The sequence below is a fragment of the Truncatella angustata genome (genome assembly GCF_020726525.1).
Source record: "Truncatella angustata strain MPI-SDFR-AT-0073 chromosome Unknown BKA67scaffold_9, whole genome shotgun sequence".
NCBI classification, from domain to species: Eukaryota; Fungi; Ascomycota; class Sordariomycetes; order Amphisphaeriales; family Sporocadaceae; genus Truncatella; species Truncatella angustata.
In genome coordinates, this window is record NW_025763389.1 from 2,432,105 (window position 1) to 2,459,046 (window position 26,942).

Here is a 26,942-nt window from a genome sequence, read left to right on the forward strand (position 1 = left end):
GAATGTGTTCCCTATTGGGTTTCTTGCGCGGAGTTTTACGGATGGGCTTTGAGATATACCATGAGTGAACGAACTGCAAGCGTGGCCAACGGCGTAAAGGAAATAGCCATCATAGGTTACGTAAAATGGAAGATATCCTCGACACGACCATCAAGGGTCGAACGAATTTCACTGGGCTGTATTGCTGTGGTCACATATTGTTACATGCAACATCTCACAATGCAATCAGTCACAAGAGTTCGAAGTTCACCACTTGGCAATTTAGAGTCCACAGTGTGCGAGGGAAATGCAATCATCGTGTTGACAACGAATGGACTCTTTGACGAGTCCATCTTCATTTGTCTTATCATTTCAGTAGACTAAGCCTACGGAGACCAGGCTGGCATGGTACCATGCTGCCGTTCTCCTCGTAATTGTCAGATGCCGCCTCAAAGAAGAGCCATTTCCAAGCCCAGATGATGCCGTGTTCCCCTCGTAATGTCGTAATCCATTTTCCCTGTCCTTCCTAGGTTGTTCTTGTCCCAGACCAGATCGCAAACAAATCCACAAATACCCTGCACATGTAGGTACGGAGAGTCGTAGAAGTAGTAGGCGATGCGTCTAGAGACGACGACCACGGCGACCACCCTTTCTGCGGGTGCTGTCGGAGGGGGTGGGGGTAACATCCTCGATGCGGCCGATTCTCATGCCGGAACGGGCGAGAGCACGGAGAGCGGATTGAGCACTAGAGGCATATCAGTCGCAAGCTCGATGTTGCAGAATGTGGTAGAATCTTACCCAGGGCCAGGGGTCTTGGTACCGTTACCACCGGTGGCTCTGATCTTGACGTGGAGGGCAGTGATACCGACCTCCTTGCATCTCACAGCAACGTCCTGGGCCTACGGGAACTGGTCAGCGGTCGAATCTCGTCTCCTCGCATATATGGTTACTTACAGCCAACATGGCAGCGTAGGGGGAGGACTCATCACGATCGGCCTTGACCTTCATGCCACCTAGAGTCACCTGGTTAGCTCTGAGAACTACATGATTCCTTCCTATAGAGATATGCAAGGGAACTTACCAGTAACACGGCAGATGGTCTCACGACCGGAGAGATCGCTAATGGGGTTGGTCAGCACTGTGAAAAATGCAGGACAGGTTACAGGTTGGACGCCTTACGTGACGTGGACGAAGGTGTCGTTGAACGAGGCGAAGATACGGGCAACGCCAAAGACCAACTCGCCCTCACGGACGTTGGGGCCGAGGGAGATGTTCTCTGGGATGGCTGTCAGTGGGATTCACGCGAGGCTGGACGGTTCAACTGAGGTCGTACCCTTGGGAGCTTGGGTCTTCTTGGGAGGGGCCATTGTGACTGTTTTGCGGTGTCTTGACTGAGGGATGTGAGACTGAAGACTGGATTTGGCGTTAAGAGGCTCGTCGCAGGAAAGTTCGCGATGGTTTTGACGCTTCCGGCGTGTGAATTTCCAAGCGGTGAAGGCGGGCAATTTGAGCCTGGGCCCCTCTTGTCCCAAGCAGGTCTAGCGTCCCTTTCAAAACCCTAACAGAGGCGGATATTGTTGCAGGAAAGAGCGATGAGCTGGCCCGTGCTTCCTTTTTTGCTCTCCCCCCTCCACCCACTAACTAACACCTGGGCCCATTTTCCTCAATTTTGCGTCCTGGAAATTTTTGTTTCTCTTCTCCAGCTTGGTCTCATTCTTTCTCATCAACGCCTACTAACGATCCTTCCCACGATCACAGCCAAACTCGACAAAATGGCCCCTACCAAGCCCACGTGAGACGCCTCTCCCTCTTTCTCATCACAACATGATGTCGCCGCCCCGTTCTGGAATCTTGCAAGATTGTCGTGGTCCTCTCGGCTGGATGGCAGTGGCTCCTCCATTCTGACCGCTCTCTGTTCCTGGAAACGGAACATGGTGATGCAGTCTCATGGAGTGCCACGTATGCAAACCAGCTCGATCTTTCCTGGTGCTTCTCCCTCTATTCCTCCAGCTTGAAACACAGTCTGGGAGTTGAGAGACGTAGCCCGGGGTGTTGGAATTGAAGGTCTTCGGACTTTCTTTCTTAAATCCATCTGCCGCTCTCAATGGCTTTGGTCAAGGCATAATTGTCTTCCATCGACCTTGTAACAGGCGAGCATGTACTCTCGAACTATGTTCGAGGCGTTGTCGGTTGAGTGTCTGGTATTGGTCAACCTCGAGACGTGAAAGCTCTCCTGGTCGTTCATTTATCCTCATCTCACTGATCAAAGTCATATTCGAGTCAGCCACCGCTGAGAATGTCGCACTTCAGCCGGCAATTCTCCAATCGGCGCTCAGCTCATCCATCTTTGTGATGTGATGGCTCGTGTACCACGTACTAATCTGAGTGCTTCACAGTTCCGTCCCTACCAAGGATGATATCCTGGTCCCTGAGACCCTCTTGAAGAAGCGCAAGAGCCAGGAGAAGGCTCGCGCTGAGAAGTCCGCTGCCTCGGACAAGCGCAAGAAGGTTAGTCACTACTGTTGTTACATGTTATTTATGGAGGACGATATGATGCATAAAAACCTTTTGCGACTAGACCAAGGTCCATGCTGTTGCAAATTAACCATCTTTCGGGTCTGATTGTCGAGAAGAAATAATTTCTGTTCGCTGCCAATTCGTGTCAAGCAGTAACTAATTCCTCTCAATCTAGGACAACAAGACCAAGCGTGGTGTTATCTTCCAGCGTGCTGAGAAGTACGTCAAGGAGTACCGCGACCAGGAGCGCGAGAAGATCCGCCTCAACCGCGTTGCCAAGCAGGAGGGCTCCTTCCACGTCGCCGCCGAGGAGAAGCTTCTGTTCGTTGTCCGTATCAAGGGTATCAACAAGATCGCCCCCAAGCCCCGCAAGATCCTCCAGCTCCTCCGTCTGCTCCAGATCAACAACGGTGTCTTCGTCAAGGTCTCCAAGGCCACCACCGAGATGATCAAGATCGTCGAGCCCTGGGTCGCCTACGGTTACCCCAACCTCAAGACCATCAAGGAGCTCGTCTACAAGCGTGGTTACGGAAAGGTCAACAAGCAGCGCATCCCTCTTACCGACAACTCCATCATCGAGGAGAACCTCGGCAAGTACGGCATCGTCTGTATGGAGGATCTGATCCACGAGGTCTACACCGTCGGCCCCAACTTCAAGCAGGCTGCCAACTTCCTCTGGCCCTTCAAGCTCAGCAACCCCACTGGTGGTTTCCGTACCCGCAAGTTCAAGCACTTCATCGAGGGTGGTGATCTTGGCAACCGTGAGGACAAGATCAACGCTCTTGTCCGCCAGATGAACTAGGTTTTCAACCTTTTCGTCTTTGGTACATGGGATTCTGGGCAATGTTTTTTCTTAGGGGTTAAGGTAATGAGGTACTTGTTTCTGCATGGCTGCACGGCGTTATAAAAGCTTCGGATGCTATACCAAATGAATTGAGACTTTAATGACCACCCCGAGACTGCTACTTTTTTCGTGAATTTCTCTTGACCTTTGCTCGTCGTCACAAAGCTTAGAACCTTACTTCTCTCAAGTCCTCAGCTGCCACTCGTCAAGCCAAGCCAAAGTACTTTGCATCCACACCACCTGCCTGTATGATTCTCAGGCCACCCTGCAGCTTTGCGCTACGGTTCGATAGTGAGTGTTGACAGTACTTGGTCAGATCGATTGGAAGTCTTTAAATTTAGGTTTTCGAAGGAGATGATACCAATTGCTTGATCCTTGAATGCGAGATGTCATCCTTCATTCTTCCTAACATGAATCATGTTCGTCGTTTTTTCGCACATACCCTAGAAGACCTATCCGCGCATTATACCGTGCACAAGACACTCCCCCGATGACAGGTTTACCATCATCGTGCCTCGATCCTAGAGAAATGGGAATCGTTCATCCCAGTATCGCACAAGCTAAATTCCCTTGCAGACCGTTCATCGAAGCTAAGCATGTCATACCATTTCCGCCCTTTGATAGATACCACTTCGAGACACTTGTCATACGCCATCCATCGCAGAAGAGGAATGTATTTTCGAACAAGGTCTTTACAACCGGAACAATGCTGTCATCAAGTCCGTGAAGGGGTCCTTCGTCATTGCTCAAGTGAGTAGAGGCTCCTTCGAACGTCCGAAGCTATCAGAGGCGTACTTCACTACGAAAAGCGAAGCCAGCATCCCTAGGAAAACTTGTCCTGGCGAGACTCGATCGCAAACCGCTTTGTAGTATTTGAAAGGACAGCTTCGCAATCTCTTGCGGTCTGGTCAAAATCAACCTAAAGACAGATGAAGAAACACTGCTTTGAGGGTTCAAGCTCGATAAATGAGCAATAATTTCAACAGGACAGGACTCTGTACAATGATCCACGAATATAGACATCCCTCACCATGAAGTCATTGGGAGGCAAAATATCTCTGCTCACAACTCCCAACCTAACACAAGAATCTACGAAGGAACCCATGTAAAGTCCCCTCACGGTTGTATTGCATGCTACAAAATCAATTGAATAGGTGTTGCAATCAATCGTAAAACATGCTCTTTCATACCACACTATCCCGGGCTATTGTTTCTCGAAACTTGGCTGCCCATCATTCCGCATGGTTTCGATATCTGTGCAGCACACGATCATATCGAGGGTGTAACTACACCACCCAAATACCATAGCCCCCAAACTTACGATGCTTAGTAGAGCCTATTTTGTAACTCCATTTTCATTCCAGCTTATCCTAGGTATCATATGGCCCTCGCTGTTGTAAATGTCTAAGAACAACGACAAGATAGAGCGAGATTTCTACCACCTGCAAGCTAAGGTATGCCCAGACCTCTACTCCAGTAGTTCCAGATCAATTCTTGCTCTCCTCGGCGTCTTTGGTCCACTTCATACCATCTTCCGTCTCTGCAGCGAACGCAGTCGATATATCACTGAGTTCCGACCACGGTGGGTATGTCGACTTCCCATCTTCATCGATATTGACGACCCTGCCGCCGTCGACATATTTCTCGACCCAGCCCAATGACACCACCGTATGGACCAAGTTGACGTAGGGGCCCTCGGTGGCCTGGATAGCCTTGAACTCCGGGTCCGAGGTCACCCTGCTGAGATCCGCGAAGTTGCGAAAGTAAAACTCGACTGTGACGTCGTGGTCCTAACCGGTCTGTTAATATGCGAATCTGGCAACAGAGTGAGTCGGGGCGGAAGTACTTGCATCCACTACGAAGCCGCGCCCGTCGCGACGGTTGATGGCATCTAGAGCGGTACGGTAGCTGGCGGGAGAGTAGACCTGGAAAGACGTTATCAGCAATGTACGCCATGTGAACGAAGAGCCATAAGAAAGGCAATTGTTGCTGCCCAGCGAAATGAGCATGCCTGGGAGAAAAAGAACGGCGAACAACAGAAGAACGGTCTTCGTTTACTTGTTGATACATCTCAATGCCATTCTTAGCATGTAATGGCGCAATCTTCTCAAGATACTCCCTGGCAAATTTGGCTGCCTCATCGCCGGCACTATTCTGGTTGCGATAAATCGATAGGGTGTACCGCAAGAGACGACCAGGCGAAGATTTGGTGGACATGATGCGCAACTAGAGATATATGTATAAGAGATGTGATTGAAGTAAAAATACGTCTTAGTGAAGGTGTAGAGGAAGCCGTTGACCAGTTCAGTGGAAACCAGTAGGCCTATATGTACCGATCGAGACGGTCATTGTAGCACGATGCACATATCACAATTCTCCTCGGACGTAATGACGCGCCACTGTGAGGGATTGACCCTGGAACTACTCCTGTATATTCACTCACTCATGTCCTGCTGCCAAGCTGTAGAGTTGTCATTCAGCTGATCTCCGTTGCAGCGTATAGCAGACACGGGACAGCGATTCGGCCGGTAGAACGGGAATCGGATCGGGATTCACTCCAAGGGAAAAGGTCTCACACTATATGGAACAACATTTTTCAAAGAACCCGTTTCATTCGGCATGAATTGATAGCTCAAATCCATGAAGCACTACTAAGATATTTTGTAGAGATTCTGGCCGTCCGTGATAATCACCGGGTATGACGGCACCTCTGCCCGGTCTAGATGCGCCAACTCCATCAGCAAAGGCACATGATGGAATGTCCCCATTCAGATCAATACTCGGATTGATGGCACATGAGTTCAAGTCGGATCAAAACGGCACTGATGAGCAGTTCTGCCTCTGTCTGTAACACGACTTGGCAATTCTTCGAGAAATTACGTGCTCTGATTCTCTCACTCTGAGCTCGGTACCAAATTGTTGCGGCACGTATTCGGCCGACCCAAACGCCGTTCTCAACAAGCAGGTTTCGAAACATCATCAATCATTGTCCCAATTTTTCAGATATCATTTAAGTTGAGTTCAACTGTATAAAATGATGAAGTTGATCCATGATCTTTCATTAGCCCACGTGCCAGAGGCACTGCTATGGTATGGTTCTAGATTACGTTTCCCATCTTGGATGGGGTCGAAAACCGGCAAGGGCCATACTATAACATGTATAGAGCAGGGAGATGCCGACACCATATGCCTTGAAGTGGAGAAGCGCATGAATAGACCGCACAGTCGTCTCCACACGAAACTCAAAGCCGAAAGAGCGGGACAGACGGGGGAATGGGTGCACCTTCGTCATTGATTTTACAGCTCAGTTTCCTTTCAGGTTGTCACAAATTGTGTCTACTGCCACAAAACTACCAGCCACCACGATTGTCAAGGAACCTCGCCTTCGGAGCCAGTATCAGAGCAGGGTTTCCCACCAGCTCCAGGACCCAAGCCGTAACCATTGCTAGTTTAGGGGTCGAAAATGCGAGTAAATCCGACCCGTGCCGGTCACTTATTTCGGTAGCTAATATTAGGCACAGGCCTTCTTCCGGTCAGCCCAAGGACATGGTACCAAACATACCACACCCGGAGCTTAAGCTGCCGTCTCCGAGCTATAGCTACGACTTCCGCATGTCGGTAGACCTCAACCCGAAGGTGGCCGTCGGCAGGGTGCCGTCAGGAGGCGTAAGGAATTGGATCTCGTTCTCCGGGGGCAACTGGGCGGCCACATGGGGTTCAGGGACGGTACTAGTAAGTCGACCCGGCCCTTATGCCCGAGTGCGTTCGCATCAGCGGCGACTGTGGCTGATAGTGTTGCCAGCCCGGCGGCCAAGACTCACAGGTCGTGGACCCTGAAACATATATTGTGCATATGGAAACGATGTACCTGTTAAAGACGAACGACGAGGAGCCGGCTTAGTGAGTTTCAGTAGGAACGAGCATGGCAGGCTGGATTGGGATCTAACCGATTGAAAGCATCGAGATTCGGACGCGTGGGTTCCGTACCGGCCCCAAAGAGGTTCTGGAGGCCCTTCAAGACCCGGAGAAGGCGAATGACGTTGATCCTTCGAGTTATAGCTTCCGGCTGTTCGTGCAAATGGAGACCGGCGACAAGCGGTATCAAGACAAGGTGAACTACGGAATGTGGGTGGGAAGCGGCATGAGAAAGGGAGCTCAGGTCATCTATGAGTAAGCGAATCAGCCCAAAGTCCAAAGTCTTACTAACGACAGAAGCGCATATCGCGTTACTTGATGCTAGGCTATAGGCAGCCTTCACGCTCTCGTATTACATTAGTTAGTACAAGGCCTCCAAGCGACGTGATGGATGTACCAAACAGTGGAGTATCTTGATGGATGAGGTTTATATCATAGCCTACTTCAATACGCCTGCGACAGGCTCAGAAAGTGTACCGGTAGTGGGGGCTTTCATCGCCGAGCTCGGTGAGCTCTTCCTCGCTTAGACCTTCATGGATGGGGTCAGTGTGCCCAGCATCCCGCTTCGCATTCTGCTTTCTAAACCAGAACAACATGAAACCATAGATACAAGTAGCCATGCCAACCATGCTCAGGGAGACAGCATTGCCCCTGATATATCTTGGGCCTTCGGCGGTGAGGCTGCGGATCTTGTTAGCCGGAAGTGTGACATGAGAGAAAGCATGGGCTTACTAAATGAAGGGAGTCATGATGCCAGAAGAGTTGCCTATGGTTAACTGCATGCCATTTGCAGTTGTGCGTTTGCCATAGCGTGGTGTATTGTTTGGTAACTGACACTCATTAACATCGATGATGGCTCCGGTACAGTGAAAAATGATACTCACCCAAGCCAAAGGTAGACCGACAGCAACATATAGACCCATTGCCACCAAAAAGCATCTGCAGGAAGTTAGCGACTGTGCATTACAAGTCAATGGTAACCAACTTACCCAAAGTAATGTACCCCGGCAGTAGAATCGGATATAAGCACACCGTAACCAACGACACTGATCAACCCGAAAATAACGCAGAAGATGCCTCGCTTCCCCGTATGATCCGATAGATACGCAACAGCCATATATGTAACGGCCCCCAAGAAGTAGCAAGGAATTGTTAGCAGCTGAACCTCTGCCGATGTCCATTTGCCAATACCATTGATAATGGTTGGCAAAAAGGTCGAGTATCCTACACTCGGTCAGCGCGCTCGTCTCTCTTGATGTTTGTCATATATCCGTCACTCACCATAAAGCATTGTGTCCATTCCGAACTGTCCAGCGCAAAAGGCCCACACCTTCCAATCTTTGAATGCCTTCATCATGTCCTTCTTACTAAACTGCTGAGCGGATTCAGTGTCGCCATAGCCTCTTCGCGCCCGGGCAATCATCAGCTTCTTCTCGTTGTCGTTCAAGAAGTAAGCACTTTCAGGGTCGTTCGGCAGTAAGAACCACGTCAAAATACCAAGAATGAAAGCCGGCAGCCCTTCAATGATCATAATCCATCTCCATCCGCTGAAGCCTGCAATTCCCTGCATGTGGCCGATGCCGTACGCAAGCAGACCTCCAAGCGATCCCGCAATGGCCGCACTAACGAAGAGGTATCCCACTCGCAGGGCCAGCTCTCGTTTCGTGTAGAAAAAGGTCAAGTAGACGTTAAGCCCGGGAAACAGCCCAGCTTCCAGCGCGCCGAGGATCAGGCGACAAGCTATCAGCGATCCAAAACTATTTACCAGACCGGTAAGGGTCGCGACTATACCCCACGCCGTGGCAATGAAGGCTATCCATCGCGATGGTGTAAAGCGCTTCAGTACCAGATTGCTCGGCACTTCAAATAGGAGATATGTGACGAAGAGGATAGAGACAGCAATCTGATATTGGTTTCCCACCAAGCCTAGGTCCTCTGACAAGTTGTAAAGCCGTGCATTACCAATGTTGACACTGCAATGCATTGATTAGCGCTTGCCCGTGTTCATGATGGTGTTCAAAGTCTGGTCACGTACCGATCCAGGAAACTGAAGGTATACAGAAGCATGACCATGGGTATCAAATGCCTGTCTAATTTGGCCACAAGCTTCTTCTCATCAACGCCGAACGTCGGACCGGCCGCATCATTGCGCTCCTGGTCCTCGAGCTTCACGTCCGCAACCTCTGGGGGAGTCGCCGTCTCCATGATGCACGAACGGTCTGTGCAACAATAAGAGCTGAAGTACTCCGATTGACAACAATTAAAAAGAGCTTCACTGATGGTGAAGCCTTCCTTTCGACCTCGGAAGTTTTAGATCGCAACGGTGGCTAGCGCTGGCCAATTTTTTGCAAGTAATTTTTAGTATGTATTAGCACATGGGATAAGCTTCATGCTTGGCGTCGACTGTTGAGATTGATAACGGGACCTTTCGTAGGTATTTATACTCGGGTTTGGTTACGAATAAGCAAGTGGAAACCGCTGTGGGCATGAGCTGAGATGGTTGCACGGAGTAGCACAGGTTACGACAGATGCATCAACGTAGTGGAAGTTGTGAGACAGACAACCTCGTTCCATCCGGATCTCGCAGTTGATACACTTTCGAGTGTAAGTGTGGGGATCGGGCTTCCGTCGCCGCCAAGTCAACGTTATCAGTGCCCCAGAGATACGGCAGCTTTTCGATGCCGCCCAGGGCGTTTGCGGCGTCACTTGTTATTAGCTCTTATCTCCATTACGGTGACCAAATGACATGGTTAGAATATTGCGGGTGCAAGAGGGTGGCTCTAACTAGAGAAGCGGAGAAAATATAACATGGGGAACAGCACCAAGGTTAGAAGATGGGCGACGGGCTGACCTCAAAAAGAAGTTAATTACATACCATCCAACGGTGACGTTGATTACGAACGCCTCTGACCCTACTGTAATACTCCAAAGGCGGCTACTTCGTCTTAATCGCGATGTTTTAGCATGTACTTAGCTCGGGCATTAGTAACGACAAGCCCCAGTGGGAAAATACATGGTTTTGAGTTTAACCTCGTGTCAACTCTGGGCTCCATGATGGACTATGCGCCGTGAGAGCCGTATGGGTTGTATTAGTTACAGATACTTTGGAAACACTGGAATGGGACAGAGATGGCTGAACCGCGCTAGAATCAATCTGAACCATCTTTAGAGGCCTTAGCCGTGCTTCCCGCCAAAGCCAACGTTACCGTCAACTTGTTTAACTCAAGTAGCGCAGCTCCATTATACTCCGTACGGATTCGTGCCTTAACTTTGGTGGCTGGGAATTACAGTACGTCGGAGATCCACCACCGTATGCTGCCGCTTGAAGATACCAACAACCCTGTGCTTGCCTCTGTCACAAGATGCCCATCATCCACGACATCATCTCTGCTTCCCATTAGATCTCATGTGCTCTTGGTGCGGCAAATAGACTGACACTTGACAACCGTGCGTCCGACATCTCAAATGCATCGCGACGCGCCACATTCACTGCTAGATGTCGAATGAATATCTCGGCCTACAGCCTTGGTCATCACGACTTTACCACGATGTCTTGAAGTGAGGCCCAACACAAAAAGACATGGCTTATATGATAGAGGTCTTCATACTACGTCACTATTGTATTGGCATTACTGGAAGTACTTGACAAATGTAAGCACGGCAGAGAAGGCCCCCATGATAGTGGGCTTTCATGATTGTTTCACGTGTGGCAGAATGTAACTGGGAGTTTTTGTTTGGGATGGATGCAATACAAGCTTCGGTTCTGTGCATTTTCTCCGCCTACACCATGCTATGAAAGATTGTGCCTTCTCATCATCTGACGCCATGAAACTTGTAGTCTTCCATTTCCAGGTGATACAGCCACCAGCGCGCTCGTATCTGCCAACCACTATTCTCAACTCTCAACTGGGTGTTCTGCATCTACGAGCCCAAGCGCCAGATGACATGCTTTTGCCCGAGGGGTTGCGGAGGCGGCTGGTACTCGTCATGCGGAGGCTCCTTCCGTGGCCATGGCCACCAGCCCTTCATCGGCATGTCATCATATATGACGTTGAAAGCTTCATCTAGATTCCATCTCTTGTATTGGTATATAGCCTCGCCTGCCAGGCCCCAAGCAAATGCGGAGTGCACGTTCCGAAAAGACAAGTCGTCCAGTCTGATACTGCGTAATTTATTTATGCAGTCAGAATGGGCTTCGAGCTTCGCAATCCAGAGCGGAGGCCGCTGGAGATCTTGCAGGTACATATGGCGTGTTAGGTGCCACGTCGGGTTGGCTGCCTGCTCTGGTCGTCCGCGTTGTGCGTCGATGAAGCCTTCCTCCCTCAGTAGATGGGCCTCGTTGATTTCAAGACCTTCGCGCATGAGCCGAGGAACGTTATCACACTTGATCCACATGACAGCCCCCCACGGCTGTTCTCTCCATATATCTTTGGCGACGGGGCATATGCTAAAGCAGATTGAATTCCTTCCCTCGTGTTCTCTCCAAAGCCGACCATTCCCAGCCGGTGTCGATTGATCCGGCCGCTCTTGGCTGTTATCAACTGTTGACTCTACGAAGCCTCTACCAAGTAGACCAGCTGTAGAGCCAAACGAGTTTGAATTTTTCATATCTAGGAAAGGATTCTCCAATGAATTGGGTATGGAGATCTCTGTTTCAGAAAAGGTTGCAGATGAATACATAGTTTGAGGATTATGTTTGAGAGACCAGGCATGATTTTACCCAAGTCAGAGCAGCTTCCTATATATATATTTTTTAAATCATTTTATACTATAAGTCTCATAAATTTCTCTCTTCCACAGAAGGCAATGCCGCTCTTGGTGATTGCGCACATTTGAGATCATAAAGCTTGCTGTGTCCGTAATTCGTTCCGGAAATTTTCGAAAAGGCGCCTATATACTTTTGCTCGCGTTGTACACGTAAGAGGCGATAAAACAGCGCAACAATGGTAGTGCATGTGAACCGAAATCTTGTCAATGAATGGGAAAGCACGAGAAAAACCATCAGGCTTGCTAAAGGGGACTCTTGAGCACATTACCAAGGGATAGTAAAGCAACTCTAGCTGTTATTGTGCATATGACGATGAGATATATATATTTAAAACTCGCTCTGTTGTATAGTTTATGAGTACCATGGCCTCTACGCGGAACCGCAGATGAAGTATATTTTTATAAAAACAAGTCAAAAGCTTTAGCAACATAACTCACTGTATTCCTCGACCTACAAAACATGAACAGATACTGCGAAATCGCCCTATTGCGACAAGACCGGGGCATCGCGTTCTGTGCCGTGCGCAGTTTCCCAAACACCGCTGGCATCGGCACCTGCTTCAAATTAGACTGGACACAGGAAAGCATGCCAAATACCAAAGTATGGTGCCAGAAGTGGAACGGCGGCTCTTTGTCTTGGTTGATACACACGATAAGATATTCTGATACAAACGTGTCGGCAGGAAGCCCATAGCGACGAGACCAAAAAGACTTGCGTTATCTGTGGTTCATCTTTAGCTCCCCGTCATCTTCAATCACAGAACGCGTATCGATCTGACAATCTAGACGCTCTACGGGCACCAAACAGGCACAGACTAGTCAGCCGTGTTGCCTACATGATGGGGAAACAGCCTAGCTCTATGTCTGGCTGACGAATGAGTGGTATGTCGTTTTCATGATGTCGTTCGGGGAAAGTTTTATCATGCCGGCAAGCCCATGGGAGACAGACCGATTGCGTTTCGAATCAACCAGTCATTAGAGCATTTCAGGGGGGATACAGAGCAAATTACCCTTGACGTGATAATCAACAAGTTAATCGATACGAAAATTGCTACTTTGGGCTACCACGCAGCTGCCTAAACTGGCACGAACATACACCGTCATGATTAAGTACGTCTTCTTCGCGTTTCCGTATCCTCTCACTTCTTCTTTTACATTACAGCCTTTTCTCACACAGCTTCCACAGACAGCTCGCCTTACCACAACTCTCAAGCCTCTTCTCACCACCAAAGCTGTGCCACCACCCGCATTTCCGAGGCCTCTCCCCATGAGGATTTGACCGACCCTTTCACAAATCATGGTACATGACCCAGGCGACATTTTAGAAAGAAAGGAACCAGCAGACATAGCTGCGGGCGGGTTTCAGCCTCGTATCCAGCAACATAATCAGCAACTTGTCGCCACCTACATCTCTCCAATAATCCCTTTGCATATTCGTACGTTCATAGCTCGCCTCGGACATGTCGACATACCGCTGCTGACGTGTTCCATCTCCATAGCACAGACGCCTGCCCCTATCTGTTGAAGCGTCTGTTAGTTCTTGAACAGCACGCAGGAGGGGGAAATTTTTTTTTCTTTTTCAAATGCGTTTCGTAGCTTGACATCCTTCCGACTATCTCTCGTCGTGGGCCCCGATGCCACGATCATCTAGCTAGTACCAAAACGTTTATAAGATGGGTTTATACGGTATCAACATAATGGAATCATACATCACAACTAGTGCATCAGCATAAGAAGATTCACGATTGTTGATTATTTCAGAGTTTAAAAAAAAATTAAAAATTTCCTTGCGTAATCTCTTTAGTGGTGTACAAATAGCTGGTTGTGTTGAGGAAATAGTTATTGGGTGACTTTCACTGAGTCGCAGGAAGAGGAATCAAAAATCATAACTCCTTAAATTCATGAATTTATGCAATGGTGGTATCATGGGTTTGCTCCCCTATGCTAGTGCAGGCTGGCATTAACAATAAGACACATTGGTGCTTTCTTCCAAGCCGACAAAGGAAAAATAAAATGATGACAACAGAAAAACACCCCCATCGAATGTGTAGACTGGTCAAGTTCTACTCCTTTCCCAAAAAGAAAATTGAAAAAGCTCTCGACTGTATCTCCCTCCAGTGATCAACGTCCACATTAATGGAGGCTCACTTCATCCCCTGCTCTTATAGCCAAAGGTCTAGATCCTGGTGACTCGGTGCCTTCATACTCTTCAAGTATTCCTTCTCTATACGCTATACGCTTGCTCCTCGTGACCTTCCGTACTTGAGGAGAGCGTACGGTTCTTCATCTTCGTAACCTCGAGTTCTTGGTCGATATATGGCGGGTGGCTCCGTAGGCTTTGCAAGCAATAGCGCCTCCACCGACCGATCCCACATGGCTCGCTTCGTCGCCTCATCTTGCGTCTCCTAATTGGCTTGAGGCAACGGCGGCAAGTCCTTGTCCAGACTGTCTCTGCTGATCACTCTTCTCAAATCTTTCCCCATGCTTCCGCTACTATCGGCTCGGCCTAGTTTCCCGTCGAAATGAGGAATCAAGTAGCTGCTCTTGGGTGGCGTAGGCGGACCCCTCCCTCCAAGACCGTTCGGGCCCAAATCGGTGAATCCATTAGACCTCATAGTACCTGGCGTTTCCATTGGGCTCGGAGTGTATGGTCGATGCACGCTGGCGCTATCATCTCGACTTCTCGAACTCATACCGCTGACGACACTTCGGGTTTCAGCCGTTTCCTCGACGACCGGAAGAACGGCGTGGGAATTGCTCTTGCCGTGGACACTGGCTGCGTCTTGTGCGATCGCCCGGATTATGCGCTCCGGCACTTGGTCTTCCTTCGCGACGTTCTTCTCTTTCTTCGTGGCTTTCCTGAGGGCTTTCTCGACGGTTGGATTCGGCTCCGGAGACCTCGGGCTGCGCAGGGATGGCGGCGCGGGAGGTAGGTACGTGGGGTGAGGAGGGCCGTCGTGGTTATGCATCTCACCATCCTCAGCCATTGCGGCGGCAGCCTCTGCTGCGGCCTGGCGGTCGTACTGGTCACGCTCGGCTTCTTCAGCCGACATGGTAACGCCTTCCATGAACTTAATGAAGCGTTCACCGTACTCATGCGGGGGCAGCGCTGAGATCTGGCTGCGGTCGGCGGTAAGGCCTTTCCAGAAGTGCTCTATCTTCTTGATCATGCCGTACTGTCCCATGTTAGTTATGTTCATGACAGGTGCTCCAATGCACAGGTACTCACATGCGTCAGGCAGTCAATGACTCCCAGGTAGTAGATTTCATCACCTGGGGAATTGTCCTCGTGCGTCGCTCTCAGACCACCATCATCACTGTAAAACACGCCTCCACGGTTGAATCCTTCTTCCAGCTCCTCGGGCATTGCTGAGCTGCTCTGACCCATTGGCACCGGGCGCTCGGCCTTGATCATCTGCCTCAGTTCCCTGGCCTTGCGAGCACTCTCGAGTTTCGAGGGAGTCCTCATGAGGATCTGGTGAGGATCGATATCGTCCGAGTTGTCAGCGCCGCCTGGGTTGAACACCTGCAACGTCTTGCCTCGAAGATTCTCCTCGTTGCCCTTCTTCACATCATGAACACCAATGAGCAGAGAGTAATCCATAATTTGCAGTTTCTGCATCAACCGCACGTCACGCTGGAGTTGCTGGAGGAACAATTGCTTCTTGTGCAGCCCCATCTCCAGGTGTCGTTTCCTGCGCAGCCAGTTCAGGTCTTTCAGTGTTGCACGGGGGTTCTTCTCCAGATCTTCCTCCCGGTAATCTCGGCCAACAGTCGAACCCTTCAGGTCGAAAGTCTGGTGAATGTCCCGGTGCGGGGGGAACAGGTTGTTCATGACGACAAAGTGAATCTTCTTGCCAGACCACGGCATCTTGACGCGGTGCAGGCCATAGAACTGCGACAGAAGGGTGTTGGGGTTGTCGGTAACGTGGTTGTAGTACTCTTTCAGAATCTTACGCATGAATTTGTGCTCGGCGTGGTGGATGGTTTTGATGATGTACTTGTAGTCGCGTGAGAAGTAGAAGAAACTGCCGCTCTTTCCCGGCGACCCTAGTTCGGAAAGGATATATTTGCCAGTCAAGGACATGAGGTAGTCGGCGGGGTCCAGCTTGAAAAGAGCACGGAGATGGCGGAAGACCCAAGGGGCGTAGTCCTTAAACTTGAAGTCGTACTTGGCAGAGGGTACCAGCTCGTTCCCGGTGATATCGAAGGTAGACTTCTGCTTGGCCACGAAATCTGCGTCGGTCAGGGGCCGGTCCAGTTTGGCGTTTGTCCTCGACACGGATACACGGATGCCCGTCAACATGTTATATGCCGTGGTCCAGTTTGCGTGAGTCTCATCCACCTTGGTACCGACCAAGACCTTGTCGTCGTCCAGCTCTTCCCGCTTCTTCTTCTTGGCCCGCTTTTGTCTGTATGCCTCGGCCCACCTTGCAGCATCCTCGTCCAGAGGAACCTCGTCCCGGGGCACTTCTGAGTGGATTGAGCGGGTGTTCCTACGACCCAGGCTCAGTGACGCTCTACGGCCAGTCGATCCTGCCACGGTGGGAGAGAAGCGGCCACTAGCGTATGCGTCTCCCGTGCCGTCCCTCGAACCTCTGCCTGGTTGCACCTTGGGGACCTCGAGGGTATGCCTGTGTTTGAGCTGAGAGGACGGAGGTGGGGGGGCAGACGCGGAAGCGGAGGGGGCAGAAAAGCGCTGCTGGGAGTGCATTCTTTGTTGAAGCGGGTCGGGCGTGGTCGTCAGCGAGGGCGTTAATAACGAGCCAGTGGAGTTCTGAAAGTTAGCAGCAGCGGTGTCATGCGATGCTCTGGGCGTCCTGTCACCATTGGTCAGAGGCCTCGAGGGGTTACCGTCAGCGGGCGTCTGTTGTGTCGATGTGCGCCCAGATGACTCGACCGAAGGTCGCTTGGGCATGCCGTCGGCGTAGCTATAGTATTGGCCTTGAGAGGGTATGTTTACTGTGGGGGTGGAGGAGGAAGTCGAGGTTCTGCCGTTCATCATGGGTCTCGAGTCGGAAGAGATCCTTTCTGGTGCCAAGGGCTTTCCATTGTAGCCGGACTGCATCTTTCTTTGGTCGACGTGAGCACCATCGAGGCTGCCGTCGAGAGCCGAGTTGTTGAAGCCATTCACCGCACCGTTTGCTGGCTTGCCTCCGTTCGGTGAAGGAGTCATGGTGGTGGCGGGTGTCAAATCCCCATCCATGCGCGCCCTCGGGTCTGAGGTGTCAGACGAGTGGGAAGAGGAGTTGTCAAAGTCGAAGTCGAAGCTGTTGCGGTCGATGTGGCCGATGGGGGCAATGGGAGCAGAGGTCTGGGAGACCTGCTTGACGGGGTAGAACTGGGAAGAATGCGGGCCGTTGATACGAATGACCCCTGAACTGGATGAGTAGACAGGCGTGTTCTCGTCGTTTGCGAATGAGGGCATATTCGTCGTGATGTGGTGTTTTGGGGGGAGGAAAGAGGCTCTGACTGCGATGCAGTGCAGTGCAGTTCAGTCCAGGTCCAAGTTCAAGCGAGCGGTTTGTTTGGAGACAAGACGTGACGGTGCCCTCCGTGCCGTCTTCTCTCTTTGCTGCTCCAAATCTCCAACCCAAGCTCCAGGGATCGACACAGGCCGGTTCAACCGATGGCGCCAAGAGAGAAAGAAGGGAGGAAGAAGAAAACCGTTGGCACTGCAGAGACTACTCCAAATGAAAAGCCTACTGTATTCAAGAGATGCCTGCGCTGATCGTGGGAAACAAGAAGAAGAAAAATTATCTATCTATCGTGATTGACCACAAATGGCTCTGGAATGGAGAACGAGGACGAAAATAGGAGGTTGAATTGGGCCGATTAAGAAGCGCATGCAAGAGCGACGTCAAATGCTCAGACAAGGTCAAGTCAGGTCAGGTCCCAGGGAGCGAGAGGGTGGGAAAAGTTGGCACAGGCACGGATGCGTACAAAAGGCAGAGAGAGAGCGAGAGACTTGGGGGCGTGGTGGGCACTGAGAACTGGGGCCCTGGGCGCTGTCGCAATTGAATTGAATTGGAATTCAAGTGAATTGAACTTGAATTGGGAATCTGGGAGACAAGAATCCACGTCCAGCTGAGCATGGGGAGGGGGGCTCAGTTCAAAGTCAGTGCAGTCGAGAGTGGATTGATTCTTAACTACGTCTCGAACCAACAAATCTCGAATTGTTTTTCTCCCCCCTGGGTGACATTTCATGCTAGGTTAGACTAGACTAGATCAACGTACAGTCCATAATATGGAATACGGATTAGCACTATTACTGGACCTACACGTCCCGTTACTTAAGCGCATACACCAACTAACTGTGTGTACATACATAGTCCGTCGCCTTGAATCTGACCAACGATAACCATGCTGTATGTGTGTAGTTTTTGAGAGGACACTTGTTTGTCTTTTGTTCTTTTCTTTGCGTCACATATTAATCCGACCAAATACGGATCATCGATGCTACATGTCAATTTGTGTACCTCCCACTGAAGAAACTTCGCATCACCGCAATTCAAATTGACCACCACCATGAACACGGGTTTCGGCAATCCGCCAAGCCTTCCCTAACCAATCCCACATGCTCCCTAAGCCAGGTGTCAACGAGCGGTCGCGAATGTCTACAGCGTCCCATCTCTCCCCCACGCCGACCTATAGAACGAATCTCTGTACTTGTACGACATATGCGGTGACGAATGTTAGATTCTCATGTTTTGCAGTTCTGCTGTGCCGACACCCATTGAAGGACCACCTGCTTCATGAACCCCATCTGCAACCCGTTCCTCGCTGCTCCATTGATACAGTACACACGAGGCATGAGGAAATGCACCGGGTTCACGCCGTACTTCCGTGGCCCCGTTCTCCCAGTCTGGCGGGTCCACAGCCACACTCAATAATTTCAGCATCGCGTGGAATGTGACCAGACTGACGAATCTCGAGGCTGCTCTAATTGTATTCCATTTATTGCATACACTGCCAAACAAACTGCAGGGCTTGGGGGAGTAAGGGGAATTAGCAGCACTGTCATGATCTGCACAATATGCCAGGCACTCTTTGTCCATATAGGATATGCAAAGCAACAAATCATCACTCCGACGACCGTGGCAGCAACAAAGAATATTAAATACGAAAAAGAAAGTTATTTGCACTCAAGTCGTTGGACCGACCATCCTTGGCCGTTCGAGAGCTTCTTTCGCGGTGGCTTACCCATTGACAAATAACAAGACCAATAGCGAGCTCTGGTTTATGAGTTTGTCTCTGCATAGTAAAGCCTCAATCGGACTCTAGCATGTTCCCGAGGCTACAAAAGAAGGGACACGATAATCTCAAGCGGTTTGCGGCCCCACGATTCCTCCTCGGGCAATTTCATTTAGCTTTAGACACACGGGCTGCACATCCTTTTTACAGGGCCGATAGTACCGAGCTTTGTTTGGTTGCCTCAGAATGCCAAATTTTCGTACTGCTTGCTGCGCACTTCAACACAAACCACTTCAATCCTGTATCTGGTGGAAGAAAGAGTTGCGGTTACTAAACTATGAACTAGACTAACCTTAGACTAACTAGATGAGCAAAAGTTAGGTCAACGTGTGGCTTGCTCGGAGCCGTGTCCGCTGGCCGCATTCTGAGCACATACTAACGCGGATCACGACCCTTGTGGTCTCACTTGCGGTCGTTGCCGGACCTGTACTCTATAAGTCATTTTGATGGTGCATGTTATCTTCATTATTTTAATTGCTTAGCCTTTTGAAGCCATGACTTTTTCTGGCGATCTTGACATTGAAGACAGCCGCAATTCCTTGCAAGAGTGCGATTGGGGGGGGGGGGGGGGGTTTCTCGATATCTTTCTCACAGTAAGGAATTAAGCTATGCTTGTCCGGTGAATTAACAAATACGCGAAGAATGATACATAAATGGGAACTGGTTGCAACAACATAACGTCATCGCAGTCGCCTCATAGAAGGGATCGGAACCTCAACATAAAAAACACCCAGTGAAAGAACGCTGCTTCTCATCACAAATTATTTGACGTTGATAGTTTTTCATTACGCTCACAAACATATACTTGTCTCAGATTCGTAAACTCTCACCTACCATGGCGTCATCACAGAAAGTTCTCATCGTCCTTTCGGATGCTGACCACTTCCCCATGAAGAAGACCTCAGGTCAAGATGCCGGCAAGACAGTAGATCAACCGTCAGGATATTTCCTCATGGAGCTGGCCAAGCCGCTCTCCAAGCTGCTCGAGTCCGGCTACGAGGTTACCTTTGCCACGCCGGAAGGCAAGGAGCCCACGCCCGACCCGAACAGCGAGAGCCTGCTGGCGTTCGCGGGCAACTTCTACGAGCGGCGCCGCGAGAACGAGCTGGTGGAGCGCATGAGGCGGGAGAACGGGTTCTCGCGGCCGCGCAGGTTCTCGGACATTGCCGACTCGGAGCTCGAGGGCTTCCGCGGCGTCTTTATCCCCGGCGGCCACGCGCCGCTGACGGACCTCGGCGACAACAGGGACCTGGGCCGCATCCTGGCGCACTTCCACTCCCGGTCCAAGCCCACGGCCGTCATCTGCCACGGCCCGTACGCCTTGCTGTCCACCAAGGTCTCCGAGGGCAGGTTCCTGTACTCGGGCTACAAGATCACCAGCTGGTCCGACCAGGAGGAGAAGCTCATGGAGACCGTGTTCGGCGGCGAGATCCCCAAGGTCGAGGCGGCGCTGCGCGCAGAGGGCGCCGACATGCAGGAGGGCGTCGGCGAGAAGTTGGGCTACATCACCGTGGACAGGGAGGTCATCAGCGGAGGAAACCCGCTCGCGGCGAATGCGCTCGGTGACAAGTTCATCGAGATGATGAAGGCATGAGAAATGGAGAACTTATTACGGAATCATGAACGAAATGAACGATGTTTGTCTATTGGCAAGAAGGCGAGGAGGATCTATGTATCATATATCACAACTGGCCACTGTTAGAAAATGAGCTGTTTTAAAACTGACCTTGCAGAGGCATGTAAAGTATATAAAAAAATAAAAATAAAAGGGATACCCGCATGCAGGACCACTTCCCCATGTTGTGCATGGTATTATCACGTGGAAATGGACCGTTGATATAGCTCCAAGTACCTGAACGGAAACATTTCTGGTAGGACCAAACGAGTGAGGTTCTGGCTGCCTCTGGATGAATCATGCCAAGTTATATACCACAACACTCATTAAACACCACGAAAGAGATGTATGCCATCAAAAACACAAGAGGAAGGAAAGCCAGTCATCTCCGGTTGTGGCTTGCATCCCTCTACCCATGCAGCTGCAAAGGTCCCCGACAGAGACCCCTAAACCAAAGTTCCGGGAGAGCATTACCTAAGCCAGTTAGGCCTGACGGACAATGGGGCCCATCCAGACGCCCTGTAAAAATAAAAAAATTATGAGGTCACCGATCGCCGGCGCATTGCACATCACTGCCACCCTCTCCCGAAAATCAACATTTCCTTGGAGTACTCCCTGGTGCACGAGCGGAAATCATTCATGGCCACTTGTTACATAGCATTCGTTTTTTTAAGCTAATTCTCCCCTGACAAGATGTACTTAAGACAGTGTCACGCGGCGACACGTGTCAATGCGATGATATCATCGGGTCACGGCATTGGTGGTGGGCAGGGCTGCTTGGTCTGTGTAGCCAAGTACTTGATGGTGCAGTTTCCATTGCTGGTACTCCGTAGTGCTGGGTTTGATGTAATGACCACCAGGTAAATTATTAGTAGGTAGGTATAATTAATGGTCTGTGCCATCTATCCATATCCATGCGTTAGAAACAGTCGAAGAGAAGACGTGTTGACTCGTATCATGTGTTATTCCAGCAGTTTTTCTTTTCTCTTTTCTGTAATATGTATTGGCAATGCTATCCGTAAGATGATGTTAGGAGGATGCACAATTTATTGCGTCTGCCATTAGCACCGATTTTATCACTTATTTGATTTCTAGCATTTATATATATTTGAGAGAGTCGTAAGTGCTAGCGAGTAGATAAAGGGAGAGATGCCGACCGAACCAGTGCTTTTGTTTTTTATATGCCCAAAACTCCGGTGAAGTATGTACAAACATATTGTACAGAACTATTATACAGTTGCGTCTCAACACCCGCAACAGACGATCGGGAGATCTTTGCTTGGAACCACGGAGGAATATAGTGTGAGGTCCCAGTCTTATTTCTTCTCTGCGCCAGCTTCGATAGCCATCTTGTTGGCACCCTCCTTCTTTAACCTCTCGAGGGTCTGCTTCTTCTGGTAATCGGCGACACGGTACTGCTTAAAGTATTTGACCTGGCCTTGTTGTTAGCAACGGGAGTCCTTCGCGGTCCTAGCGTCTTTGTTGTGTTTCCCCGGGGGGAGGGAAGGGGGAAAAAAAAGGAGAAAAAAAAAAACTAAAAAAAAACTGGCGCATGTACCCAAGCCGTGGCGCAGTCCTCTCCAAACTGCTTGTTCTCCTTTGCGCACTCCTTGTCCGCCGTGGCCTTCCCGGCGCCCTTGGTGGAGTCTATGACATTGTGCTTGTCGAGGCACTGGTAGAAGCTGTCGCGGGCATCCCAACACCTCTTGCGCTCCGATCGGTCCGGGACGACCGCGCCGGAGCGGACCTCCTCCTTGCGCTTGGCGTCGGGGGAGGAGAAGAAGTCGAAGAGGCCCATTTTCCGATATGCGAAGCTCGGTTGAGACTGCCGGTATTGTTGCGCTGGAGAGGTGCGCGTGCTTGAAAGTGACTGTGACTGCCGCTGTCGAGATAGATGATCGAAGCAGTTGTCGACTGCCTATAATCTCTGGGCGGATGGGCAAAAGCTCTAAATTTAGAGCTTTCTTTAGAGCTCTCAGCGGCAGAACGCCCCAGGCTCAGCAGGCGGTGTCGCTGAACAGGCTTATTTTTAAGCCTGCTCACGCAAGGTTAGTCTCCTGTACGCACTGTAGCGCACCCGTTAAATTAGTGGTGCGCCCCCAGCCTGTCTCCCAGCATCCCGGATAGATAGATAACTCACAATACAATACAGCCAATAAGTTTTGTTGGAAAGATTGCATGTCGCGGGCCGGCCAGAACAAGCTTGCCATATTAATTAAACCTTAGACAGAGGCTCTGGAAAAGGGACAGACTACATCTCTGCGTCCCGCGGCCCAACAAACGACGTAGCAAGTCTGCATACGGGGCGGACAGCAACGACTTGAACACGTCCGGCAATCCACGGGCCCGCGACTCTGCGCGACGGTGCTGAGATGAACACGTTATAGCCACGGCATTTCAACCAACTTCACTTCACCACACTCCTTTAAACCCAAGCCTCCAACGCCGGCGACGCCTTCCGCGACTGAGCCGTCTCTCTCCCTCTCTCTCGCTGTCTCTTTCTCGCTCACACCCACGCATTACATACACATCTGCGTGACGGCCGTTTCTTAAATACGCCACACATCCATCTGGTCTCGCACCAACCTCCCAGCTCGACAGCATGGCTCGAAGGAGGAAGCCCCCACGAAGCGGCGCCATCACCGAGCTCCCACCCCTCCGAATCGCCGGCCAGATCGCAGCCCTGCAGGGCATATACTATGCGGTGGCTCTCGTCCTCATGCTCTTCATGGCGCTGGTGTCCGGTACCGGCTTCAGTCTGGACCTCGTGTTCGGCTGGGGATCACTGCGCGGCGACACCACACAGGGCTGGTTGGTCGGCTTCGTGTGGTTGTGCTGCGCCGGGGCTGTGTATGTTTTTTCTCTCTTTCTTCTTTCTCCTTCTTCTTCTCTCTCGGTCCCCATTCGGAACTTCCCCCGCCCTCTACTGTTTTTGACAGGCGCATCATGTCAAGGAGTTCGGCGAGGAGCCACGGGCAACGCTAACTTCTCGCGTAGTGTCGTCGCATTGGTTGCTTTGATAGCACGGTCGAAACTCATACCCGACTTCGCGCTGACGCTACACGTCATTCATCTCGTTGTGGTGTACTTCTACACGGGCCTGCTGCCGCGGTTCTGGATGTGGTGGGTTACGATGGGTGTCTCGAGTGCGGCGACTGTGGTTCTGGGCATGTGGGGATGCAGATGGCGAGAGCTGCGGCCGATCTCTTTCGGCGGAAACAGGCCGAGTAATGACCCAGGAGCATCCACCGAGAACGGCCCTGCCGACGGCGGGGAGGATGTCGGAGATGCAGAAATGGGTTTCGGTAGGGGTAGGGGGCGCGGGAGAGGCAGAGACGGTGCCGGGGAGTATGAAATGGTTGGCATGAAACCTGATGATAGGTAGCTGCATGCATGCCTTACTGACATTACTATGGAACCAATTTTATGACCGGTATAGACGGGAAAGCGCACGGTATTTGCATTGCATGGAGTCATGAGTTCTAGGAGTAGAGTCGGGCCTAAGCCCACGGCCGAACGGGTCGCCATACACGCAACTGATACATGCCAGGAAGAGTAGTGATATGAAACCACGCAGTCTTCCCTGGAAACGTCGAGCGCTGGTTGCCAAAGTAAATATATAATGTATGACATGACCCTAAACAGAATATAGGAAACTGTGAATACAAGGGGTTGAGGAATCCCGCCTCCCCCCGTTCTTCATTCTTTTCAGTTGAGCTTCGATGGTCCTGTCTTGTTGCCTTTGGTCATTGGTATTTGCTGCTGGCCGGCTTATCTCCGTCACGTGGCTGATCAGGAGTTCCTACGGACTCGAACGTAGCTGATCCAGGATAGGAATCAAAAGATTTAGCAAGCGCCTTTGAGGTGTTGACTTGCTTTAGGGGCATATGTATCGCATAGGATGAGAGTGCACTACCACACACAGGCATTTCTAGGCGCTCTGAAAGTTTTCTGTGTGAGTTTGGATGAGGATACGAGTAATGGAAACTCGACCATGTCGCCATACGTAACAGAAGATCCTCGGAAGCAAACAGCACCTGGAATGCATGGATTTGGCCATGTGTTAGCCTGTCGAAGTGTTTCTGGGAAGCATTGCCCCAGTCGATTATACCTTGACCAATGAGTGAAAATCTATCATGCTTGTCCTTCCTAGCAATTAACCCTGTGGCACATTGTCTCGATGGACCTGCGAAATTTATCTGAATGAAACATCGCTGGTCTTCACTTGTTAGCCATGGCAATTCGAAGACAGGGTACAGAATCCAATCATGACGCCGCGCTCCATGAGATGCTAAGACGGTGCATTGTCCTGCCTCTGGACTGAAACTGTTATGCTGGCGTCCTGTGGTAATAGAATCACTCTCGTACCGATAAGCCACAGAGCCGTCGGGATCAATGTCTTCAAGCAGGGCAAAAGGTGCCATGTTGATGCCAGCTGTGTTCATCTTGAATCCGCACCATACAAGTTTCGCAGAATGCTCTAATGTATGATTCGGATTAGTGTTTTGCGCAGTTTGTGATTCTAGCGACCGTCTTCGACCCCGAATGACTCCCTGTATAATCCGGCTCGAGAAATGCAGCTCAAGCAACCGAACAAGCAGATCAGCCATTTGCACCGACGGCGACTTGTCCATAAACTGATCCTCTGTTATTGTGTCCGAACCCATGCTAAGTCTGAGGACGTTGATGGCCAAGTCGAATTCATTAATGTCATAATCAGGAAAAATCCGGGGCGATCGAGTCCAATCAACTAGTGACAGCACACCGTACACTCTGTCACGCAAATCATCAGACTGGGAGTACTCCAGCTGCTTCATTGCGTCGTATAAAGTCAAACGTGTAAAGCTTTCGGTTGTGGTTTGAAGAGACCTTTCGTATCCTATGATTTCGGGCGAGGGCTTCATTGAGGTTTCGGCCACCCAAAATCTTCGAAGAAACCAAACACGATGACACAGATATCGCATATTTCTGTTGATAGAGAATTTTGTCATAAAGGGTATCCAGTCAGTCATTGGTGAAGGGAGCCACTGCGAAGAATGACGGATTGGAGAGTAAAACCCATTCAATACGTCCCACATGGCACAAATCGTAGGTATTGATAATTGATCCATGCCGCAATGTAGTGATGCGCTAGTTGCTAATGTCAGTTCTTGGACTACCCATACTCGTGAGAAGTACGGGCGCTTCAGAAATTCAAGCAAAGCTCGAGCGTTTCGTCGCCAGGTCGACGTTCGACATTTCAGGAACCATTCCAAGAGGCTTCTTCTATGCCCATGAAAATTTCTATATCTAGGGTCATCTTCATATGTAATGTGATGAGTCTTGTTGGGACCGCCGAATACTGGCCCGAGGATGGGGTTCAATATCCCCTGATAGTGTTCCAATGTACGTATCATGAATAGACTGTCGCTGTGGTGAGGTCCCACGCACGCAAGGACGTGGGCAGCATTGCGATATATATCACCCATCATTGCCACCTGATGGCCTTTCTCGGTTGTATCGTTTTGGTCTATGCAAATGGCATCCAGCCAGTAATAGCGACTGCCGCCGTGGCTGTGGGCTTGCCGTAGAGCATACTCGCAATTCTGCCGAACTTGGAATTTCTTGCCATTGATGCGCAGGTACGTGGTGAATTTCGGGTCACCCCACGTGTAGGAAATGGCATGGTATTTGGGCCTGTCCTTGGGGTCTAATGGCCATAGTGTGAGCTCGCAAGAGATTCCAGTGGTGTCGCTGAAACCAATCTCCTTGATCTCCAGCAGGCGAATATAGTCTTCCGGGGAAGGAAGAGCGCAGTCATACTGGAAGTCTGGGAGGGCGAGGACGCTCTCGTGCATTGCGCTTTCTTCGGGGCTTCCAGTCTCTGAGTAAAGTTTAAGCATGGAGTCGAGTGACTGGAGTGTGAGGGACTTTTATTCCCAAGGTGTAGCTTTTGCTTGCAGAGGCTGGTGGCTATGTCGTAAGGCTCTCTGGCGGGCATTTTCGCCATTGGTGACCGCGGTGCTGAATGCATGCAGCCATGCAGCTTGGCTTAAATTTCATAAAAGTGCC

The 26,942-nt window shown here is 50.5% G+C and overlaps 11 protein-coding genes across 11 annotated transcripts; 4 read left to right on the top strand and 7 right to left on the bottom strand.

The window, feature by feature from the left end:
• Positions 1–278: 278 nt before the first annotated feature.
• On the bottom strand, positions 279–1,449 carry BKA67DRAFT_582161 (40S ribosomal protein S14). Its single transcript, XM_046103971.1, has 6 exons — positions 1,313–1,449; positions 1,159–1,255; positions 1,061–1,098; positions 934–992; positions 778–878; positions 279–724 (listed from the first exon to the last, which is right to left on the bottom strand). Exons 1-6 carry the CDS (start codon positions 1,344–1,346, stop codon positions 601–603), a joined length of 453 nt encoding a protein of 150 aa, XP_045953779.1. The 5' UTR covers positions 1,347–1,449; the 3' UTR covers positions 279–600.
• A 167-nt stretch (positions 1,450–1,616) lies between these two features.
• On the top strand, positions 1,617–3,460 carry BKA67DRAFT_582164 (60S ribosomal protein L7). The gene is made up of 3 exons (XM_046103972.1): positions 1,617–1,771; positions 2,376–2,487; positions 2,672–3,460. Exons 1-3 carry the CDS (start codon positions 1,752–1,754, stop codon positions 3,296–3,298), a joined length of 759 nt encoding a protein of 252 aa, XP_045953780.1. The 5' UTR covers positions 1,617–1,751; the 3' UTR covers positions 3,299–3,460.
• Positions 3,461–4,595: 1,135 nt separating this feature from the next.
• Positions 4,596–5,835, bottom strand: BKA67DRAFT_431195 (uncharacterized protein). The gene is made up of 3 exons (XM_046096869.1): positions 5,399–5,835; positions 5,191–5,265; positions 4,596–5,130 (listed from the first exon to the last, which is right to left on the bottom strand). The coding sequence occupies exons 1-3, from the start codon at positions 5,555–5,557 to the stop codon at positions 4,828–4,830; spliced, it is 537 nt and encodes a 178-aa protein (XP_045953781.1). The 5' UTR covers positions 5,558–5,835; the 3' UTR covers positions 4,596–4,827.
• An 884-nt stretch (positions 5,836–6,719) lies between these two features.
• BKA67DRAFT_431149 (uncharacterized protein) lies at positions 6,720–7,681 on the top strand. Its single transcript, XM_046096868.1, has 5 exons — positions 6,720–6,805; positions 6,862–7,072; positions 7,143–7,240; positions 7,298–7,510; positions 7,556–7,681. Coding segments are annotated over exons 1-5 (543 nt in total). The 5' UTR covers positions 6,720–6,803; the 3' UTR covers positions 7,575–7,681.
• A 38-nt stretch (positions 7,682–7,719) lies between these two features.
• On the bottom strand, positions 7,720–9,460 carry BKA67DRAFT_524875 (major facilitator superfamily domain-containing protein; the record flags this gene model as incomplete). The annotated part of the gene is made up of 6 exons (XM_046098620.1): positions 7,720–7,936; positions 7,988–8,085; positions 8,140–8,194; positions 8,245–8,479; positions 8,537–9,228; positions 9,291–9,460. The coding sequence occupies 6 exons, from the start codon at positions 9,458–9,460 to the stop codon at positions 7,720–7,722; spliced, it is 1,467 nt and encodes a 488-aa protein (XP_045953783.1).
• Positions 9,461–11,176: 1,716 nt separating this feature from the next.
• Positions 11,177–11,650, bottom strand: BKA67DRAFT_663606 (uncharacterized protein; the record flags this gene model as incomplete). The annotated part of the gene is made up of 1 exon (XM_046108210.1): positions 11,177–11,650. One exon carries the CDS (start codon positions 11,648–11,650, stop codon positions 11,177–11,179), a length of 474 nt encoding a protein of 157 aa, XP_045953784.1.
• A 2,777-nt stretch (positions 11,651–14,427) lies between these two features.
• On the bottom strand, positions 14,428–16,940 carry BKA67DRAFT_525369 (uncharacterized protein; the record flags this gene model as incomplete). The annotated part of the gene is made up of 2 exons (XM_046098657.1): positions 14,428–15,198; positions 15,252–16,940. 2 exons carry the CDS (start codon positions 16,938–16,940, stop codon positions 14,428–14,430), a joined length of 2,460 nt encoding a protein of 819 aa, XP_045953785.1.
• Positions 16,941–20,111: 3,171 nt separating this feature from the next.
• BKA67DRAFT_595304 (ThiJ/PfpI family protein) lies at positions 20,112–20,870 on the top strand (the record flags this gene model as incomplete). The annotated part of the gene is made up of 1 exon (XM_046105150.1): positions 20,112–20,870. The coding sequence occupies one exon, from the start codon at positions 20,112–20,114 to the stop codon at positions 20,868–20,870; it is 759 nt and encodes a 252-aa protein (XP_045953786.1).
• A 939-nt stretch (positions 20,871–21,809) lies between these two features.
• BKA67DRAFT_582183 (oxidoreductase-like protein) lies at positions 21,810–22,964 on the bottom strand. The gene is made up of 2 exons (XM_046103973.1): positions 22,450–22,964; positions 21,810–22,324 (listed from the first exon to the last, which is right to left on the bottom strand). Exons 1-2 carry the CDS (start codon positions 22,687–22,689, stop codon positions 22,208–22,210), a joined length of 357 nt encoding a protein of 118 aa, XP_045953787.1. The 5' UTR covers positions 22,690–22,964; the 3' UTR covers positions 21,810–22,207.
• Positions 22,965–23,493: 529 nt separating this feature from the next.
• BKA67DRAFT_525362 (integral membrane protein S linking to the trans Golgi network-domain-containing protein) lies at positions 23,494–24,276 on the top strand (the record flags this gene model as incomplete). The annotated part of the gene is made up of 2 exons (XM_046098656.1): positions 23,494–23,741; positions 23,889–24,276. The coding sequence occupies 2 exons, from the start codon at positions 23,494–23,496 to the stop codon at positions 24,274–24,276; spliced, it is 636 nt and encodes a 211-aa protein (XP_045953788.1).
• Positions 24,277–24,567: 291 nt separating this feature from the next.
• On the bottom strand, positions 24,568–26,879 carry BKA67DRAFT_650422 (heterokaryon incompatibility protein-domain-containing protein). The gene has a single exon (XM_046106050.1). It carries the CDS (start codon positions 26,771–26,773, stop codon positions 24,638–24,640), a length of 2,136 nt encoding a protein of 711 aa, XP_045953789.1. The 5' UTR covers positions 26,774–26,879; the 3' UTR covers positions 24,568–24,637.
• Positions 26,880–26,942: the final 63 nt, after the last annotated feature.

Bases quoted from the DNA above. Each gene is read 5' to 3' on its own strand.
- BKA67DRAFT_582161 (XM_046103971.1), bottom strand. From the start codon at position 1,346: ATGGCCCCTCCCAAGAAGACCCAAGCTCCCAAGG. The intron at 1,256-1,312 runs GTACGACCTCAG...CAGCCATCCCAG, and splicing joins GAAGACCCAAGCTCCCAAGG to AGAACATCTCCCTCGGCCCC. The intron at 725-777 runs GTAAGATTCTAC...ATATGCCTCTAG, and splicing joins ACCAAGACCCCTGGCCCTGG to TGCTCAATCCGCTCTCCGTG.
- BKA67DRAFT_582164 (XM_046103972.1), top strand. From the start codon at position 1,752: ATGGCCCCTACCAAGCCCAC. The intron at 1,772-2,375 runs GTGAGACGCCTC...AGTGCTTCACAG, and splicing joins ATGGCCCCTACCAAGCCCAC to TTCCGTCCCTACCAAGGATG. The intron at 2,488-2,671 runs GTTAGTCACTAC...CTCTCAATCTAG, and splicing joins CCTCGGACAAGCGCAAGAAG to GACAACAAGACCAAGCGTGG.
- BKA67DRAFT_431195 (XM_046096869.1), bottom strand. From the start codon at position 5,557: ATGTCCACCAAATCTTCGCCTGGTCGTCTCTTGCGGTACACCCTATCG. The intron at 5,266-5,398 runs GTAAACGAAGAC...ACGTCTTTCCAG, and splicing joins GCATTGAGATGTATCAACAA to GTCTACTCTCCCGCCAGCTA. The intron at 5,131-5,190 runs GCAAGTACTTCC...CAGACCGGTTAG, and splicing joins GGCGCGGCTTCGTAGTGGAT to GACCACGACGTCACAGTCGA.
- BKA67DRAFT_431149 (XM_046096868.1), top strand. The intron at 7,073-7,142 runs GTAAGTCGACCC...TAGTGTTGCCAG, and splicing joins GGGGTTCAGGGACGGTACTA to CCCGGCGGCCAAGACTCACA. The intron at 7,241-7,297 runs GTGAGTTTCAGT...ACCGATTGAAAG, and splicing joins AACGACGAGGAGCCGGCTTA to CATCGAGATTCGGACGCGTG.
- BKA67DRAFT_582183 (XM_046103973.1), bottom strand. From the start codon at position 22,689: ATGGGCCTCTTCGACTTCTTCTCCTCCCCCGACGCCAAGCGCAAGGAG. The intron at 22,325-22,449 runs GTACATGCGCCA...CAACAAGGCCAG, and splicing joins AGGACTGCGCCACGGCTTGG to GTCAAATACTTTAAGCAGTA.
- BKA67DRAFT_650422 (XM_046106050.1), bottom strand. From the start codon at position 26,773: ATGCTTAAACTTTACTCAGAGACTGGAAGCCCCGAAGAAAGCGCAATG.